Source organism: Phocoena phocoena, chromosome 3, assembly GCF_963924675.1.
Source record: "Phocoena phocoena chromosome 3, mPhoPho1.1, whole genome shotgun sequence".
NCBI classification, from domain to species: Eukaryota; Metazoa; Chordata; class Mammalia; order Artiodactyla; family Phocoenidae; genus Phocoena; species Phocoena phocoena.
The window spans coordinates 126,178,299-126,199,648 of NC_089221.1; the positions used below are offsets into that span (position 1 = coordinate 126,178,299).

The window sequence follows — 21,350 nt, forward strand, 5'->3', positions numbered from 1 at the left end:
AAATGGCAGTAAGAGCATACATATCGATAGTTACCTTAAATGTAAATGGATTAAATGCTCCAGCCAAAAGACACAGGCTGGCTGAACTGATACAAAAACAAGACCCACATATATACGTCTACAAGAGACCCACTTCAGACCTCAGGACACATATAGACTGAAAGTGAGGGGATGGAAAAAGGTATTCCATGCAAATAGAAATCAAAAGAGAGCGGAAGTCATGATACTCAGACAACATAGACTTTAAAATAAAGACTGCTGCAAGAGACAAAGAAGTATGCTACATAATGATCAATGAATCAATCCAAGAGGAAGATATAATAACTGAAAATATATATGCACCCAACATAGGAGCACTTAAATATATAAGGCAGATGCTAACAGGCATAAAAGGAGAAATTGACAGTAACAAAATAATAGTGAGGGATTTTAACACTCCACTTACATCAATGGACAGCTCATCCAGACAGAAAATCAGTAAGGAAACACAGCCTTAAATGACACACTACACCAGATGGACTTAACTGATATTTATAGAACATTCCATCCAAAACAGCAGAGTATACATTCTTCTCAAGTGCACATGGAACATTCTCCAGGACAGATCATATCCTGGGCCAGAAATCAAGCCTCAGTAAATTTAAGAAAACTGAAATCATATCAAGCATCTTTTCTGACTACAACACTATGAGACTAGAAATCAATTACAGGAAAAAATCCTGTAAAAAACACAAACACGTGGAATAATGAACATGAAAACAAAAATAAACAAGTGGAACCTAATTAAACTTAAAAGCTTTTGCACAGCAAAGGAAACCATAAACAAAATGAAAAGACAACCCACACAATGGAAGAAAATATTTGCAAATCAAGTGGCTGATAAGGGATTAATCTCCAAAATATACAAACAGCTCATGCAGTTCTATATCAAAAAAACAAACAATGCAATCAAAATATGGGCAGAAGATCTAAATATACATTTCTCCAAAGAAGACATACAGATGGCCAAAAAGCACATGAAAAGATGCTCAACATCACTAATTATCAGAGAAATGCAAATCAAAACCACCATGAGGCATCACCTCACACCAGTCAGAATGGCCATCATAAAAAAGTCTACAAACAGGGCTTCGCTGGTGGCGCAGTGTTTGAGAGTCCGCCTGCCAATGCAGGGGATACGGGTTCGTGCCCCAGTCTGGGAAGATCCCACATGCCGCGGAGCAGCTGGGCCCGTGAGCCATGGCCGCTGAGCCTGCACATCCGGAGCCTGTGCTCTGCAACAGGAGAGGCCACAGCAGTGAGTAGCCCGTGTACCGCAAAAAAAAAAAAAAAAAGTCTACAAACAATAAATGCTGAAGAGGATGTGGAGAAAAGGGAACCCTCGTACACTGTTGGTGGGAATGTAAATTGGTACAACTGTTATGGAGAACAGTATGGAGGTTCCTTAAAAAACTAAAAATAGAACTACCATATGATCCAGCAGTCCCAATCCTGGGTATATATACAGAGAAAACCATAATTCGAAAAGATACATGCACCCCAATCTTCATTGCAGCACTATTTACAATACCCAAGACATGGAAGCAACCTAAATGTCCATCTACAGAGGAATGGATAAAGAAGACGTGGTACCTATCTACAATGGAATATTAGCCATAAAAAAATGTAATAATGCCATTTGCAGCAACATGGATGGACCTAGAGATTATCATACTAAGTGAAGTAAGTCAGAGAAATACAAATACCATATGATATCACTTATATGTGGAACCCCAAAAAATGATACAAATGAACTTATTTACCAAAGAGAAACAGACTCACAGCCTTTGAAAATAAACTTAGGTTACCAAAGGGGAAACGTGGTGGCGGGGGGGAGGGATAAATGAGGAGTTTGGGATTAACATATACACAGTATTATATATAAAACAGATAATCAACAACGACCTACTGTATAGCACAGGGAATCTACTCAATATTTTATAATAACCTCTTGAGAAAAGAATCTGAAAAAGAACAGATATATGTATAGGTATAACTGAATCATTTAGCTGTATACTTGAAACTAACAACATTGTAAATCACCTATACTCCAATATAAAATAAAAATTAAAAATAAATAGGAAAAAACTCTAAAGTTTTAAGTTACCAAAAATCTGGAGAAACTGTTTTAAATCCATATACCCAAAGCATAATTATTCCTAAAGGGTTCACCTGAAAACTCTTATTTTCCTTTATAATTTATGAAAATATCATCATACCAAGTTAATTTTTTTGCTGACAAACTCTGCAACAGAAATAACATGAACTTATTAACCTTCAGTGAACCTTGGTACACTGAAGGTGTACCAAGTAAAAGATGTCTGTATTGACTGATTAAACCAGCAAGCTGAAGCTAGCTTTAATGCCAGATATTAATTTAATATTGAATATTTCCTAGATACATGAACCTGAAATTCATTCTGGCCAGTTTCTTTCATGTTTAGAAGTATTTAATTTGTAAGCACTTACTTTTAAGTCAATTAAACGGAACTCTTTTATAAATTTAATTTTAACAGTATTTTCCGGAGGTAGAGACATCTCATATGTATAATATGTACACAGACATATAAACAGACCTAACTAGAGATCTCAGAGCTTCACCTTAAAAACTTAGTTATGAATCAGGTATTACAGTATAAACTTACTAGTTTATAAGTAACAGTTGGAATAAGTTAAACTTGCTTGCTCAGATGACTAAGGCTTTGCTATCTGTGGAAAAGACTTTTAAGATTTGTATTTATCCTTGATAAACCCTTAAGGAGGCTATGAATTAGATTTGGGCTGAGGGAGCCTTTCCAGCAGTTTGAGTTTAAAAGGACTTTTTTGCTTTTTTTTTTTCCTCCTTGGTTTCAGGTTTTACCTGATTGAGCTAATTAGGCTCAGTCTCAGATCAATGTGGGCTGTATTTACATTTCTTATTTGCAGAGATTTGCAAAACAAAGACAGTTGCTTTTAATTCTCAAAAAAACTGGTCTGCTGCCTAAATGATATTAAAAGATTGATTTGCCCAACTGTACTTTGTTTAATTTGCTTTTTTATATCAGTGAGAAGATTTCTGACTAAGCCAAAATTCAAGAGTTCTATGTCCTAGAATTTTAGGGTTTAATTTATCATGCTTTCAAAAGCTTGCATAAGGCATTCAACAAAGGTCCTTTTTCTGAGTGCACAGGTGAGACCCAGAGCAAAATCTGTATTATTATTTTTATTAGCCCCTGAATATTGCTCCCAGTTTTTACATTATATTATACAGGCTCAGGTAACCCTACTGGTTTCCTTTTGTATGTTTAATAATATTTCCTGAGGGGCAGATTCATACGGCCTGTCTTATGAAGGATTCCCCAGTAAAACATGTATATCACACAATATAATTAAACAAAAGAGAAATAACCATCTTATATAAAGCCCGTTTAGGTATACCAATTTTTATAAACTTTCGTCTCAATTCTATCAACTTTTATACCTTTACCTTTATCTTCCATTAGGACCCAATCATCAAGCCTTGGTCTTTCAAGGAGTCCTAGAAGCTTTCCTTTCTTTTTATCCTCTGACTCTTTTATCTATTTTTAATAAAAGGCTCTGGGGTCCCCAGTGAGGGGTTGAGCCAAGGGACTCAGGCCCTTTTGTCAATCTTTTACTTGATTAATCGGCCTGTCGCCCCAAGTAATTTTTGGCCAGGTATCTCAGTGTAATTTACTTCCAGCCATTTAAATATGTATGTATATTTTAAAATATTTATTTATTTTGCCTGCGCTGGGTTTTAGTTGTGGCATGTGGGCTTCTTAGTTGCAGCACACGGACTCTTAGTTGTGGCATGCATGTGGGATCTAGTTCCCCAACCAGGGATCGAACCTGGGCCCCCTGCATTGGGAACACGGAGTCTTACCCACTGGACCACCAGGGAAGTCCCTAAATATATATATTATTTAAGTGGGGTAAATAGAGTGGACTTGTTTGGGGCCCTTTAATGTTGGGGACCTATAGGGGGCCCCTTTGTTCCATCCAGCCTTACGTGATGTTCTATCAAACCTTTGTTTTAATCCCATTAACATCCATATTACTTATCCCATTTTTAAATAATCATCTAAAGATTTCTTTATCCTTTTGGGATAAGTCCCTTTAAAATGTCCACCTTTTTGGGAAGAAGTCTCTAAACTTTCTCTTCAGTTTACTTCCCTGTTAATCAACCTAATTAACATGAATTATCCTAATGTTTTTATTAGCATCTGTAAGACTCACTGAGGGGAAGCAGAGACCACAAATAAGGCTTCCCAAACCAGTTTTTTGTTGTTGTTTTCAATTAAGGCAGTTCTTAGGTTAGCCGAATATATGTTTTCCACCTTCTAAGTTTTCTTCTTATAAGTACCAGTAACACAGCTCTTTTAAAATTTACCAATTTAGAAGTTTCTCCAATATAAAGGATCCATCATGTGGCCATTAGTAAGATGTATCTTATTGATGCAAACCAGTAAGACACCAGAGAAGTCCCCACAACAGAGTGTGAAGATGTAGCCTTCACAAAATCTAGAAAGTTTACTCCCCAAAATAGCCTAAGAAAGTAAAGGGCTTCATTGCACAGGCCGATGCAAGGAAGGTTAAGAGGGCAAAAGCCCCTGAGAGTTGGCACAGTCAGACAAAAGACTGCTCAGAATCCCAGTCTATTCGGTTGGCTGCCGAATTGTATACCATATGTGTACCTTCCAGGTGGCAAAGACCAAGTAATCAAAACACAGAAACAGACATATACACATACATACACACAAAATGCCTAAGAAAATCAGGTAGAACATTTACATCTCAAAGACACAGGGAGAGAAATGCAAGTTCCCCCTAGAAGGGCTTTTGTTTCTTTAAGGTCAGAATTCTGAAAAGATGTTTTATCAAGCAGGCTTTCTCTAACTTAACTGTGTATGCAATAGAAGAGCCTCATCTTAGTCATTTTCAGGGCGAGATTTCCTTTAATTCCCAATTAAGTAAGTACTTGTAAGTATACGTGTTGTACATATATGTCTGGCTGGGGTATTAGTTAGAAGCTGGCAATCTGTCGTTCCTTTTTCTTTTTGTTTTGAAAGCTTTGTTCCCCATTCTAGAGTCAGTTTGTGGAGATAAAATCGCTAGTGATGATCGTGTGGTGAGCCAATGTGCTGTTGTGAGCTTAACTCCTCTAGATTTTATCCTAGATTCATTTTAGCCCTTTTATGAGTCTTGGTTTCTCCCTTCAGTAGCCTACAACCACCATGGGTACTCGGATTATGGAGTGGCCAGCTCTTACGCATGTCCCTGGCAGGCAAGTGTTTAATTGAAAAAGTGGGTTTCCCTTTAGGGACAGCTACACAGTATGAGGACTTGCCTCTACCACTCCCACAAGTTTGTGTTCAGGGACACTGAACAGCCTGAGGAAGCTGTTGCCAGCCAGGAGGTGATGTTCCTTCTGAGCTGAAAGCTCTCATGAGATACCTTCACTTTTATTTTGACAAGCTCTATTAAAGTAGCCAATTCAAGGAAAAACGACAGGCCCGTTTTCCACCTAATTACCCAGCCCAACCTTATTCAGTGTCTTTCAACTGAGCATAACCCAGGTACCTCTTCTTGAAACTAAGTTTCAAGGATAACCTACTACTCTTCCAGTGAGGAGTTTAACATCACTGAATAAAACTTAGGATCATCAGCCAATAACAGGGGATCTGAGAATCAGGAGAGACTCACCCAAATTCATCTGGACTCTCTGAGGTGGCAGATGGGCCCAAGAATCCTCTGCTGGTACCCAGGTTCTGGACCCTTGGAGAGTTCAGGCAAAGGAGAAAAGTCTGCTCTGGGTCCCTTTGTAGCTGTCAAAACTGTTGACTGCATAACCTAAAAGTTGAGAATTATGTTTTATTCAGCAGACATACTAAGGACCTAAGCCCGGGAGACAGCCTCTCAGATAGCTCTGAGGGACAGTTCTGAAGAGGTAAGGGAGGAACCAGGATATAAAGGAATTTTAGCAAAAACAAAACAAAACAAAACAAAGCAGATAGTCAAACGTCTGTCAAAAGATTCTAATTAAAGAAAAAAACAGACATCTCACGTTAATGAATTTAGCCCTTTTCTGTGTATGGGAAGATGCACTGAAATCATCCCTTTGATATGCACCTTAACTATCTAGGCCCAGTATCCTGCTTTACTCCATTCTGAATCCTCTCAGGGTATACTGTTGGTGGTGGCTACAGAGGTTGATGGCTGGGTGGCTGCAACATCCTTTGTTTACTGAGCCATGTTAGGTGACGTTCTCTGTTCACAGACCCATCAGTTCCACTCCTAGGTATATACCCAGAAGAACTGAAAACTGGTACTCAAACGAATACATGTACACGCAGGTTCCTAGCAGTACTACTCACAAGAGCCGAAAGACAGAAGCAGCCCAAATGTCCATCAACTCATAAACAAAATGTGGCATATCCATATGACAGACTATTATTCAGCTATAAAAGGGAATGAAGCGCTAATACATGCTACAATGTGTATGAACCTTGACAACATTATGCTTAGTGAAAGAAGCCACACACACAAAAGCCCGCATATTGTATATGGGCTCTGGTATGTACCACCAGCGCCCCACCCTGACCACAGGACTACTTGTGGAAGAGAAATGAAGTCCCACAAAGGAAAATATGGGTGCTGCAAGGAAAGAGAGACACTGAAAAGGCAAAAAGTGCCAGAGGTTCACTATAGAGAATCTGGTCCCTCAGCCTTTCCTAAGCCTGTTCCATCTCAGTGTTCTTTGCTTCCTTCTAACTTCATCTTGTTCCTCCCCCACCCCCAGCTCCAGAGTGGAATTGGCCGACTAATTCTGAAGGAAGAGATGAAGGCCCGGTCCAGTTCCTACGCGGATCCCTGGACCCCACCCCGGAGCTCCACCAGCAGCCGAGAGGCCCTGCACACAGCTGGCTATGATATGTCCCTAAATGGCTGTAAGCACTGCCCTGTAACCTGCCGGGGTGGGGGCACTCTCTTCCCCATCAGTTCTTTCATTAGTGAATCTAACCTTCTATGGCCTCACCAGGGTCTAGAATACAGACTAAATAAGACCATGCTCCGTCCTGAGCAGTCACTTCTGCTTCTTTGGGTCATCTGAAGCCATGACTTCCAATCAGTTTCCATGTAAAGAAAAAACTCTTCTAATAGTCTGAAGATAAAACGGGATGCCTCTTGAGGTAGCAAGCCTCCCATCACTGGAGGTATACAAGCAGATGCTTGGTTCAAGCACTTTGCCCTGAGAGTCTTTCACTGTAAGCTCCTGCCTGTTCCTGGACTCACACATCCTCTTCCTGCCTCCTCTCTTACTTACCCCTGTGGGATTCAGTCCTGCCAGGAAATCCTATCTCAGGTCAATACTTGATGGATAATAAAAGGTACCATTTATTGCAATCCTGTGTGCTGGGCATTTATAGATACATTATCACCCTTGGTCCTCACAAAGACCAAATGTAGAGGGATTATTATCACCCACTTTATAGATGAGAGACCTGAGGTTAACCCTCTTGCCCAAGGTCAGAAAGCCAGTAAGTGACTGAGCCAGGATCAGGCCCAGCATAGAGTGACTTCAAGGCCATAAGCTTTTCCCTCTTTGCTGTACTGCACCTTGATTCTAGGTGAGCTCAAAGATGACGGTGGTGGTGGTGGTGGTGATGATAAAGCCAGTTTTATTGAGGGTTTGCATCTGTCAGGCACTGTGCTAAGCACCTTACTATACTGTGTCCTGCGTTCTTCACAATAACCCCATAAAGGAGACACTATCCCTCCCATTTTACAGATAAGAAAACAAAGCATGATTTCCTTATCTGAAATTGGGTATCTACTAATGGCCAAGCCAGGATGAACTGATAGGCTGTTTCCCTGTTTCACCACTGAGAGGCACTGTTTTCAACCCCTGGCTCTGTACACTGCACCAGTGCTGCTCAAAATTCAGCTCCATTCAATGGCATCTGTGCAACAAATATCACAGAGCACCTGCACTGTGCCAGGTGCTGGGCTACAAGCTGGGTGGGGGAGGGAGGATCAGGTGCAGGTGCAACAGTTAGAAACTGACCAGTGGGAAAGGAGGTACTGAAGGAGGGCCCTCCTCCCCGCCGGCCAGGGTGGCCCAGGTATGGGAGCCATTTCTGTCTGTCTCCATGAACGCTGATCTCTGGCTTCCCTCTCTTGCAGCCCCTCGGTCTCACTACCTGGCTGACAGCGGTATGTTCTGCCTGCCCTTCCTTCAGCCCATCATGTTCTGTGAGGGCCAGAGCTGAGTCAGCGGCAGGTCCCCCTTAGTTGTGATGACCATACAACGTGGATGTCCCAGCACAGTCCCCATCTGAAATAGTCCACCCCATGTGTTTGTCAGACAGTGGGTCTTAATCTTTGGTCCTGGAACCAGTGTTGCCATGCTCAACAGCTCCCAGAGAGAAAGAAAGAGCACACACCTCTTCCACCCACGTGGGAGCCTGCCTGTCTGAGTTCCAGCTCGACCCCAATTCCAGGACACATGGGTCCATCATAGGAGGATAGATGTGTGCAGGTTAACACCAGAAGACTCTGTGAGTGGGTACTTGGGGTGGGCCTAGAATTCTGCCAGGGTGAGGCACCCCTAAGACTGTTAGTTGTAAGCCTGGAGAGCAGTGGAAGGAGCTGGTGGTCCCTGTCTGTCCCCCTTCCCACAAGTAACATTGGCCATTTGTAGCCAGATGACCTCAGGGAGAGGAAACCCTGGCTTGGGGCCCCTGGTAATTGTCTTGGCTCCTTCTTTTCAGACCCCCTCATCTCCAAATCTGCCTCCCTGCCTGCCTACAGAAGAAACGGGCTGCACAGGGTAAGAGAGGCTGTTCCAGGGACATTATCCCCAAGAGGTTCACAATTCCTGTGTTAGCTCAGGAGTGATGACTTACGGGTGAAACCTGGACAGGAGGCCTTGGGGCTAGAGGTGCATTAACAAAAGAGCCCCCTGTGAGAGGGGCTGGGAGCACCTAGTATCTATGGCACAATTACTCCATGCTGAGCACTTTACAAGCACTCACTCATTATAACCCTGCAAGGTAGTTACTATTTTTAATAACTCTATTTTGTGGATGAAGATGGAGGCACAGAGGGGCTCAGTGACCTGCTTGAGCTCTCATTCCTAGTAAGTGCTGAGCCAGGATTCGAGCCTGGGCCAGCTGCCCCTGACAGCCCACACCTGACTGCTGGGTTCCACTCACCCGTTGTGGCTTGGAGCCTTCTGAGCTCTTAGATGTCTTGCGGCGTAAAACCTTCTTGGAAGCTGTGAGGTGGCTTAAGGACTAAAAAGGGGATGAAAAATATGTCTTGTTGGCAAAAGGAGAGGCTCTGTGAATAGACAAGTGATGGGGGAAAGGGGAAGGACACTAAGATAGACATTTATTTACTGAGCACCTACTAAGTGTCAGGCACTGTTCTGAGTGCTGGAAGTCCTGCAGTGAATAAATTCGCTGCTCCTGTGGAGCTCACATTTGAGCTGGGGAGACAGACAACCAATAAGTGCATGTGTGACTTGAAGTCAGCAGTCATAAGTGCTCAGATGGAAGACAAAGCAAGGAGGCAAAGAGAGAGAAGGTCAGAGAGTGAATTTAAACAAAGGCCTGAGTGCAGGGAGGGACCTCACCTCTCCAAGACTAGCAAGAGCCACCCTAATAGAGGGAAGCACAGTGTCAGAGTCCCTGGGTGGGAAGGATGTGTGGCTGGGATGGAGTGAGCATGGAGATGAAGCCAGACGGAGATGTCATTAGGGCCCTGTGTGCTGGTAAGGACTCAGAAGGGTTCCGGTAGGTGTGCTGCACCATCCAACTCAGATTTTTTTTTTTTTTTTTTGCGGTACGCGGGCCTCTTACTGTCGTGGCCTCTCCCGTCGCGGAGCACAGGCTCTGGACGCGCAGGCTCAGCGGCCACGGCTCACGGGCCCAGCCGCTCCACGGCATGTGGGATCTTCCTAGACCGGGGCACGAACCCGTGTCCCCTGCATCATGTGGTTGAGGCGGACTCAACCACTGCGCCACCAGGGAAGCCCCCAACTCAGATTTTTAATGGGATCCCTCCTGTGTAGAGAAGAGACTGGAGAGGGACAAAAGTGGTAGACTTGTTAAGAGACAATTTTAGGGTTAAGCACACAAAAGGGATCAGAGGTCCATAGTAGAGCCACGGCTGGTGTTGGGTCCCCACCCACTCCAAGCGGGGAAGAGACAGACCCTGTCCTCAGCATGCCCAAAGCCTAGACATTTGTTCATGAACAGACAGATGTTTATTGAAAGCCTTTTATGTATGCCAGGCACTGCTCTGAGGGCTCAGAATACCCCAGTGACCGAACAAAACAAAGACCCCTGGCCTTGGAGCTTATATTCTTATAGGGAGAAATAGAAAGCAAGCAGTAAATAGTACACAAGTCACCTTATACACAATGTAGAAGGTAGTAAGTGCTATGGGAAAAGAGGGGGAAATTGAGCAGGATGAGGGAGGTTGGGAGTTGGGGAAGGGGTGATTTGAAATTTTAGATAGAGTTGTCAGGGCAGATCTCAGAAAAAATGATATTTGAGTAATGAAAGAAAGCATGAGCTGTAATTCACTAATAAATGAATATTTACTGAGTGCCTACTACGTGCCAGGCCTAGGCACTAGGCATATGGCAGTGAAGTAAATCACTCCACCTTGAGACCGAGGCTTCTGAGAGGGCCCCGTGTCCCACCAGCCCCAGTGCATTTTCTGGAGATGGGTGAGTACTTCAGGGAGGCAGAGGTGAGCGTGCCTCAGGCCAGCCCTGGTTCTGTCTCCCCTGCAGACACCCAGCGCAGACCTATTCCATTACGACAGCATGAACGCTGTCAACTGGGGCATGCGAGGTGAGTGCCGGCGTCTCCTGGGACTTCACAGGGTCCTCATTATAATGCACTGCTCATAATAGCCCGTTTGACAAACGATTCTCGTCCCACGCTGGGCTCTGTGCAAACCCTGAGTTCCCTTTCACTTCCCATTCCCTCCCTTTTCCCCTGCTCTTCTCTCATCCTCTCAAGTCCCTGGCCTTGGGTGATCTCCAGGCCATCTGTCCCATCTGGATTCCCAGAGCCGTCACAGAGTGCTTGCTGTTCTCCCAGGACTGCTGAGCTAGAGTTGCCTGCCAGCCCCGGGTGGAGGGAAATACTCAGAGCCAAATGCACATTCTTCCAAGAAAAAATTCCATGAGCCTCATGCTCTCTTCCAGTGATGCTCTCCCACTAGCCTCTTCCAGCTCCTACAAGCAGGCTCAGGCAGGAAGGCAGGCCCACATCAAACCCTGGAGGATTCCCCCCAGAAGATGAAGGATCTCACCCATGTGCTTCATGGGCCCAGACTCTTCTTATTTCTATTCTAAATATCTCAAACGTCATTTTCCCCCTAAAAACCTATCTCTGGATCAGCCCAACCCCTTTCTCCATTGTGTTCAAACCATCCTTGATTTGGGATGAATTCAATGAGGACAGTGTCTCTATGACAGAGGCCAGTGTAGTGATGCAGAGCAAAGACTGATGGTTTCTACTTTGTGTGTGTCTCTTTTCTCTCTACAGAGTACAAGGTAAAGATACACAGACCCTGGGGGTCTCCGGGACCCTGCATGTTGCTACACTGGGGACCAGCAGGAAGATGACAGCACTGTCTATGCAGGGAAGGGAACATCGATAAATAACCCCAAGGGTCCTCTCAAGACTAGCATTTCAAGTGCCTCCTTGGCCCAGTTTCCCTGAATCCTGCCCTACATCTCTTGCCTCCTGAAACCAGACAGTTCCCCCGGGCCTCGGAGACTCTCTAGAGGCTTGCCAATCACAGATATGAGACATTTACACTCAGGAGCCCTTGTGCTCACATTAAGGCCAAATGCAACCAAGCTCATCCCTGGCAGTATTCAAGGACTCCAGGGCCTTGCCTTTTGGGAGAAGGTGCCTTGAGGCTGCCAGGAAACCCGAAAAAGGACATACTCAGCCCTTCCTCCAGACTTTAATCTCTGGCTCTTTCTGGACAGAGGAGGGAGCCCCAGCCAGACACAAAATATGTCTGAAGGGACAAGCCCACCACCCTCACCCAACCTACAAATATCCTCCCTCCTCTCTTCTTAGATCTACCCTTATGAACTGCTCCTGGTGACCACAAGAGGGAGAAACCGACTGCCCAAGGATGTGGATCGGACGCGTTTAGAGGTATGTGTAGAAAACTGAGCAGGTGCCCTTGGGTTTGAAGTGATTCCAGAAATTGCCTGGTCTAACCCAGCTTGGGAGGAGCAGGCAGAATGAATGCCGTAAAGGTCACACAGCTGGTTAAAAAAGCGGAGACTCCAACCTGGTTTCCTTAGCCCAAGACTGTTCCCTGCTGTTCTATGCAGCCTCCTCAATTCAGTTAGCATCTGTGGTGCACAGCTACAGCATGTCTCCAAGTGGGGCTGATGCTTCTGCAGACGTAAGAGAAGAGCTAGATTTGGTTCCTGCCCTCCAAGAGCCTGCAGTCTGTCCGATAAGAAGAAACACAGCACTGGTGTTATGCAGGATTGTATAGAAAACCAGTGCCTGTGACAGGGAAGGATGGGGGACAGCTCTGTGCAGAGGGTAAACATATAAGCAAGTCTCAAGCAAGACCCCCTAGGTTCCAACCCTGATGCTGCCATGCCCAACTGGACAGCTTGGCCACATGACAACCTCTCCAAACCGTAGTTTTCTCCTCTGTAAAATGGGGTGACTGTCATGCTTCCCTCAGGTTGCCAAATGACATGCATGAGACAATACACATAGAGCCCTTCACACAGAATCTGGCAGTGTACTGAGTAGAAAATTCTTCATAAGTGTTTCATTGCTGTTACTCAGAGAAGACCACTAAAGCTGGATGGGGTGACACAGGCTTCCAGGAAGAGGAAGGATTTGGATGGACTTTTGGAGGTGGGCAGGTTTAGATGGATGGAGAGGCAGGAGAGCAACATGAGCAGTGGGAACAGCATAAATAAGGCGCAGACATGGCCTGACCATGGCACTGGGCTCTCAAGCCATCCAGTCCACTTGGCATGGAGTCCCGGTCCCTGGTTACCTTAGTTCCAGGAGCACACGCTGCCCTTTTCACCCCAGTGCCTCTCCCTGGAACACCCTTTCCATCTTGCCAGCCTCCTCACTCATCAGGGCCCCATTCTAGTGATGCCTGTGCCCCAAAGCCTCCCCTAAGCCTTCTTCAGCATGTGTCGCTAACCTCTTCCTCCAGCCTCCCCAGCCCTGCGTCCAGAGCACAGATCCAATACCTTTCTTTCTCCTTTGCATCAGATCATCAAGCCATCCATTTCCTCTGCCTGGACTAGGGGAGGTGTCAGGAGATGTCTGTGGAATTGTATCCAGGCTTGTAAGAGAGGAGGCTCAGCACTTCTTGGGACCGCCCCTGACCTGACGGCTGATGAATTTGCCCAGAGTAGAGGGTTGGAGCTGCAGGAGGGAGATGTGAGTGGGTCAGGAAGCTCTGTGAGTCCTTTCAGCTCTAGCATGCTGGGGTAGCAGGGAAGGAAGCAGATGATTCTCCCCACATTTATAACAAGGGCTTCGTTTCACAGTCTAGCAGTGAGTGTCTGCCGGTGCTGAAGGGGACAGCTCCGACGGCAGCTCACTGGAGCCAGCACTTAGGGGTGGAAATGTTCACGAACCTGGTTCGTAATGGAGGACCAACTGCTCTCCTACATCCTCCAGGACACCCAGAAGCTCAGACCAGGAAAACGCAACCTTCTCTAAGCATCAGAATCACTTAGGGAGCTTTTTAAAAATACCCATACAGGGCCCCATCTGAGTCCAATTAAATCACAATCTGGGGAAGGAGCTCAGGCATCAGTATTTTTCAGAGGCTCCCAGGGATGTCTAATATATAGCCTGAGCTGAGACCACTGGACTAGAGACACTGTCCTAGCTGTCTGCAGCAGTTCAGGAAGGGCACGGAAGAAGGAAACCCCTGACTCTCTCCTCAAGGAGCTCGGAGTATAGATACTTGTTCACTCAATAAATATTTATTGTAACCTATTATATACACCAGGTACTGTTCTAGGTGCCTACAACATATCAGTGAACAAAACAAGGACCCCTGCCCTCTTGGGGCTGACGTTCTCATGTGAGGAAACAGACAGTAAATGACACAAGTAATAAATAAAGGATAGAGTATGTTGGGAAGTAACCGGGCTGAGGGAAAGGGTAAGAGGAGAACAGAGTGAGGGGGGTTGGGAGTTGGAGGGGTGAGTTGCAGTTTTCAATGGGGTGGTCAGAGTAGATCTCATTGAAAACATGACATCTGAGCAAAGACTTCAAGTAGGTGAGGGAGTTAGCCATGCTTATATAGGAAGGAAGAGCATTCTGGGCCAAGGGAACAGCCACTGCCAAGGCCCTGATGCAGGAGTGAGTCTGGTGTGTTGGAGGACGGCAGGAGGTGAGTGTGGCTGGGGCCACGTGAGCCCAGAAGAGAGGATGAGGAGATGAAATCAAAGGAAACAGAGACCAGGCCATGCTATGTGACAGACACATGAAGAGATCACTGCACTAATGAGAGTGCCGGTGACTGAGTGCCAGCCACTGTGCCAAGCATGTGACCCGCATCATCTCAGTCACCCTCACAATATCCGTGAGGTAGGTACTGGGATGCTGCCACTCTCAGAAGAGGACATTGAGGCTCAGTGAGGTTACCATGTCCAAGGTCACACGCTCCTATCTGCCTAGCTGTAAAGCCTATGCACTTAACCTTTATGCTTTAAAATCTGCGGTGAATGTCAAATGGACAGGGCTGCCATTGTGTGCTCTGAGAACTCAAAGGAGAAAGGAGGCTCCACGTGGCCCTTAACAGGAGGAGAGAAGAAAAGCCTCAGACTCCTTCAGTGTGTCCTACAGTGTTTACTTGAGTAGTTTAGTCTGCCATTCCTTTAAATTGAGTCTTATTTAAAAAAAAAAAAATTTTTAAACACAGTGGAGAAAGCCAGCTAGAGAATCAGTAGTAACCATCACTCTAACAACAACAACAAAAAGAACAAATGAGACCGTTCCCCTCAGTCTTTACTATGGAAGGAGCAGAGAATGCTCTCATATCCACATATTTTTCAGCACTCGAGCGCAAGTAAAACAGATTTGGGCGAGTCAATAGCATGAACAAAAGAAGAGGGGCACTGTCTAGACTGGTGGAGTCTAACAACCAAATGTGATGTGTGGATGCTGTCTGAATCCTTATTCAAACAAACCAACTATAAAAAAAAAACACTTTGAGACAATTAGGGGAATTTTATTATAGACAGGTATTAGGTAATTCTGTGGAATTACTGTCATTTTTTCCTTGCCCATGCTGTTGTGGTTATGTAAGAAAATAGCCAGTATGTTTTGAGATGCAAACCGCTGTATGTAGGAGTGAACAGTGTCTAAGGTTTGCTTTAAGACACTTCAGCAAAGGAAACAGATGAAGCAAATGTGGTAAAACTCTTTGAATCTCGATGATGGGCATGGGTGTGCGTTTTCTCTCTTTTGTGTATTTTTGAAATTTTTCATAAAAGAAAGACATATTTATGAAATTCTTAATGGGATTGACCAAGAGGGGCAGTGAGAGTACACTGCATTTGGAATCAGAAGCCCTGGACTTTGGTCTCAGCTCTGCTATTTACCTAGCTAGTCTCCTCTCCTCCCTCCCTCTTGGGCAAGTCATTTTAATTCTCTGACTTTTGCTTTTCTCATCTTTCAGTTGGGTAGAAATTATTCCTGGTTTTCAGAAGAAAATCAGGTCAGAAGAATTAAAGGAGAAAAATGAGGGTGAATGTACATTTATGAACTACTGAGCATAATACAAACGCAATACAAGGAATTGGTGGTAGTGTTAAATATTAAGTACTAAAAAGTCAACTCAGAGTCATCGGCAGCCAATGATATCTAACAAAAGTATCAAAGTTACTTTTACCTAAAGTTCTGGAAATGTGGTGAAAACATTAATTCACAGGGACAATAGGCCAGAGAATTGTCTAATTGTTACGTGGCTGTATACATGATTCTCATTCAATCTCCCTCAATACTCAATTAGCTAATATAATTGCTACCAACAGCAAGTGAATGCAGGAAGTTTACAGGCAGGATATATACCATCTATTTCTATCTTTAAAGATAACTGTAAATTTTATTTTGAAAAATAAAATTTCAGACCTCCAGAAAAGTTGCAAGAATTGTAAAATGAGTATCCATCTACCCTTCACCTAAATGTACCAATTTTCCACATTTTGCCACATTTTAAGTGCCATATATTTCTAACTCTAAAAGCTTAGGATAATGTATCAACTTTCAAGGCTGATGGGAAGGGGCAGGACAGAGGGCAGGCAGAAAGGGGTTAAAAAACCTGCCAAGGCATGCAGAACAATGTTTCATTATATGGCATACTTGTTTTCAAATAAGAAAGAGATGAAAGGACATTTCAGCGAGTGGGGGTTGGAGAAATCTGGACAGTAACTTTTTTTCATTGACTGGCCTAAGGAACAACGTTCCAGATCATTTGTAAACTAATGAGTAAGAGGAAATACGCCCTAAAATCTTGGGCATGCCTCCTTTTTCTTCCAAAGCAAAGAGCGATAACAATCCATATACACTCCTGGACACAATGCATGGAGCAGGGACTGCAGAAAGGGGAGGTCAACTGGGATGCATCGAGAGGCACTTAGGTGAAGCAGAAGTCCCACCTGAGTCCTGGGTGGGGGAGGCCTTTCCAGCCAGACCAGCTACAGAGGTCCCTCCCAGGAAACAACCACTCACACACTGATCCATTCAACAGATGTTCATCATACACCTTCCATGGGTCAGACACTGCCAGGCACAGTGTACCCAGAGGAAATGCACAGGAACCACTCCTGCCTCCACCTGCCCCCAGCCTGCACCTCACATCCTCAAGCTGTTCCCTCTGTCTCCTCCCACCTCCTTGCAGCGCCACCTGTCCCAGGAAGAGTTCTACCAAGTCTTCGGCATGACCATCTCCGAGTTTGACCGGCTGGCCCTCTGGAAGAGGAATGAACTGAAGAAGCAAGCCCGGCTGTTCTAGGCAGAAGCTCTATAAATATATATGCATTTATATAAAGATATATGTAAAGTCTCTATACTGAAGCTCGGTATAATCCTCTCGTGTAATGGGACACACTGCCTGCCATGAGACTTGCTTTTCTGTATCGTCAGGCAAGCCCACATCTTCAAGATATTTTTATGCTCCTTCCTTTCTCTTTTCTAAGTGCAATGGGATTTGGGAAGGGATTCGTGGGGACTCCCATCCTTTTACTGGGAAGCCTTTTTATACTGAAACATCTCTCCTGACTTGAGTCCCCTAAGGTCCAACTCTCTTTGCTAAAGGAGGTGCCTGAAGGAGTCTCTCTTCTCTCTGCTTCTCGGCTCTTTTCCCCAGTCTCCAGGGAGGATGCTGCAGTTTTCATACCTTATTGGCCCCAGAGGGGCCCTCTCATGGGAGGATCCACAGCATTCTCCCCAAGTCACTGAGCACCTTTGAGAGCTCTGAAGAATTTTCTCATCACCCCGACTAGGACCTCAATGCTGTCTGGGGGTGATGCAGCTAGAAATGTGGGTTTCATGTCTACTCGTTACAGAAGTAAACAAGTGGATAGGGCCCTGGCCTCTCCTCTCCTCTTCAATCCTCCTCCTATCCTTGATCCTCACCTCTCTCTAGTCCAAATCTACGCCTCATGGTAGGAAAAGAAAAAGCACTTCCCTTCCCTGCACTATTACTTCCAATGGCCCCCTGCCTGGCCCCTATGTGGAGAACCAGAGGGAGGGAGCGGGAGCTGGAAGCAGGAGACAGAGCAGGGCACCCGTTAGCACTGGAGCTGCAGGACCTCTTGGGACCCTCCCTCATTGCTCCCAGAACCTCCTGACCCTTCCGCCTTTGGAGGAGAGGCCCATTATTGAAGCTTGTATTTTTCAGCCTTACTACAATCTATGTGCCTGACAACTCACCACAGGGCTAATGTTCCCACCACAGCTCCAGCCGAACAACTAGACAGACAACCTCTAACACTCCCCACCCAAAGGTAATATAGGCCATGTCCTATAGAAAGTTTCCTGGCCTATGTCTTCTGGTCCCTGGGCTGGCAGAGCAACCCAACCAGACCCCCACCAGTCCTCGGCTTGCCTTGCAAAGTCGGCCATGGTTCATGGGGGAAACTTTTGAAGAATGACTACTTATGAGATTCCAAAATGGAGCAGTGGCCAACACCACTCATGGTCATACTGATTTCCCCAGTGGCTGCCTTTCCTGCCTCCTTGGCTTCTGGAACAGGGGTGAAAGCTTAACCTTCTCCCCACCCCAAACCTGCAACCACGAGTTGGTGATATCTGGTAGGGTCTGTTCCTTCCTGGAGATGGCTGGAGTCAGACCACTGAGGTCGTGGAGGAAGAATGAAGAAGTAGAGATGGCAGTTATCACTCTCAAGAGGTTATGTGTGGTGGCAAATGTAGAACTGACTTCAACTCAACAAGCCCTCACTGAGCACCTGCTGTATACTGAGCATCTGCTGTATACTGAGCACTGGATGGGGGAGGGAGACGGAAATACTGGGATGAGCAACATGGGGCCCGACTTCAGGGGCATGCCTACTAACAATGGGTACCGTAAGGCAGGTACTCAAACATGATGGATGTGAGGCAGAAAGTGATAGGAGACAGCACGAGAAAATGTGACATTACTAAGAAGGCATATGCAGCTGGTGCAGACCAAGGAAAGCTTTCTGGAAGAGACTGCATTTGAGCGGAGTTCAGGAAGGATCTTTGTAAACTGGGAGGAGACTGTAACTTGAAATAGGATGATAGGGCCATAAGGGAGGTCTAATATGCTCTCATTTAAAATGTCAGCCCTCTCTGCATCTTTTCTTTTTGGCCAATGTCTTTCAACTGTCCTGACCCCTTTGGAAATGTCCCCAGCCAGACACATTCATTGAAACTGCCTCATTATCACTGGTTGAGAACTTGGCGAGATTGAAGGGCTTTTGTTATTGTTGGATTTTTTTTTCCCATAAATGCACATAATTTCAACCCAGACTCGTGTCCTTCTGTTGTTTCTAGTGTGAGTGAAGATGAGTGACGTGGGGAGAGACTGAACCATGCACATTTTTCAAAATAAAAGTGTCAGAGAGCAGCCCTCCCTTGGCCTCAGTTTCTCCTTCTGTAATAAAGTTTGACCAGGTAAGCATTACCCAGATTGTTTCCTGCAGAACACAGGGTCCTGCAGGATGGAAGAGGATGTTCCAATAACAAATAAGGTTTGATGATCAGAAAATAATAATAAGACCCAGGTGAGCTGGCGACTTCCAAGAGGTAGTGAACCTGGAGGTGGGGAGGCATGGTGAGTGTCAGAGTACTCATGGTCAGTAAACCACCCAGCCTCTGCATTTGACCTCATCTGATTCAGTGTTGCAGTTATTTGACAAAGAGGAGGGAGATCAAGAGTAGAAGGACATGGAACTCACCTCCCCCCCACACACACATCAAAAATACATCTAAATGTGGAACAATTCTCACAGAAAACCGATTGAAAACTAGCAGAAGATCTCTTATACAACCAAAGCTGCAAGTAAGATCCCCTTGTAACCAGGTAGGACAAAAAAGAAAAATAAGGCATCAGGAAGGGACCAGCACCCCTGGGAGGGAGTTATGAAAGAAGAGAGGTTCGCTCACCCTGGGAACCCCCGTTGCCAGCTGGGAGGTCCGCCGGGACAGATAGGGAGCTGAAAGGGCCTGGTCTCTGCTCATGAGGAGTGTGTGTGTGCTGGCTTGCTAACAGTCAGGGCAGAGAGAGACCAGCGCTTGTCGGCTGCCACGTCGTCACACTTCTCAACCCAAAATGCAGTCAAGGCGGGCCTGCTAATAGGCACAACAGCTAGGCACTGAAACTCGGCCTTCAGGAGAGGGACCCTGGGAGAGGACTCAATCTAGCTGTGCAGAGATAACCAGAAGTGCATAGGAGCCCCAATTACAGCATGCGCAGGGCAGGGCATGGGTCTACCATAAGAGCCCCACTGTCAGCGTGCTCACGGAGGGATGCAGCACCAGTGGTGGTGGAATTTGTGAGTCCACACATGTCAGGAGTGGGGCTGACATCAGAGCCAATTATCAGGGCTCCCATAGCGGGGGCGGGTCCAAGAACAGGTCCAGCAACAATGGACCATGTTGCTGTGCACACCAGGTGGCATAGCCATCACAGAATCACAAATCCCCTGCGACAGCCCCTGGGGAGGAGTTTGCAGTGGTTCCTTTCCCAGCAGGAACACTCCAGTCCTGCCTACTTCACACCACAGCTTGTAGTCATATCTGGGGCAGACAAGCCCTGGGAGAGCCCTACCATAGAGGCACCCCAGGTGCCAAGTGGCAGCACAACTACCTTGATTCCTGCAGCCACAATGCCCCGGCCCCCAGTGCCTGCCTGACACTAGGTCCCGGACAAACACTATGGAGAAAGGGACATAACCTTGGGCTGCTTCTGGGCAAAACCGGGGATGCCTGCACAAGGTTCTCTGTGACCACACGGGCCTCACTTGCTTCAGCACTCACCTCCTTGGGGACAGAGCACACACTTAAGGGCAATGCAGCCTTACTAAACCCAACCCTCAGGGCTTCTACTTCAACAACTGGGGAGCAGACCCCACCCCTGACAGGGCTGTGACAGCCACAGGGGAAAGAGGAGATCCCACCCAACTTCCAGTGCAGACTCAGGTTACCACAACACCAATCACACCCCCCATCAAGGGGATAATTTCCACTCTGAGGAAAGACATGGCTGTCATCCATACCAAAACTACTGGATTCACACAGTCTACACAGGGACACTCATACATTAAAAACAGCCCTTCAGTGGGACTTCCCTGGCAGTCCAGTGGTTAAGGCTCTGCCCTTCCACTGCAGGGGGTGTGGGTTCAATCCCTGGTTGGGGAACTAGGATCCCACATGCCACAGAGTGTGGCCAAAAAAAACCAAAACAAAAAACAGCCCTTCAAGACCACAGTAGATAAGCGTTTCTCCTAAATTCATAGAAACAGAGAAATTTAAGTAAAATGAAAAAGCAGAGGAGCTACTCCAACTGAAAGAACAACAGAAATTCCCTGAAAGAACAAACAGTAAAACAGACCTCTCTAGTCTGCTAGACACCAAGTTCAAAGAGGAGGTAATAAAAATGCTAAAGGAATTAAGAAAGGTTATCAACAGAAATGCAGATCACTGTAACAAGGAACTAGAAACTATGAAGAGGAACCAATCAAAACTAGACAACTGAATTGCCAAGATAAAAACCAAGCTAAA

The 21,350-nt window shown here is 45.7% G+C and overlaps 1 protein-coding gene across 1 annotated transcript in view; it reads left to right on the forward strand.

The window, feature by feature from the left end:
* The window catches only part of ABLIM3 (actin binding LIM protein family member 3), a 142,224-nt gene extending 124,554 nt beyond the window's left edge, over positions 1-17,670 (forward strand). The window contains exons 18-24 of the mRNA XM_065874835.1: positions 6,839-6,986; positions 8,224-8,253; positions 8,811-8,869; positions 10,844-10,904; positions 11,607-11,614; positions 12,153-12,233; positions 16,984-17,670. Coding sequence (XP_065730907.1) covers positions 6,839-6,986; positions 8,224-8,253; positions 8,811-8,869; positions 10,844-10,904; positions 11,607-11,614; positions 12,153-12,233; positions 16,984-17,097 — 501 coding nt within the window. The 3' untranslated portion in view covers positions 17,098-17,670. The remainder of the gene's footprint in view (positions 1-6,838; positions 6,987-8,223; positions 8,254-8,810; positions 8,870-10,843; positions 10,905-11,606; positions 11,615-12,152; positions 12,234-16,983) is intronic.
* The last annotated feature ends 3,680 nt before the right edge of the window (positions 17,671-21,350 follow it).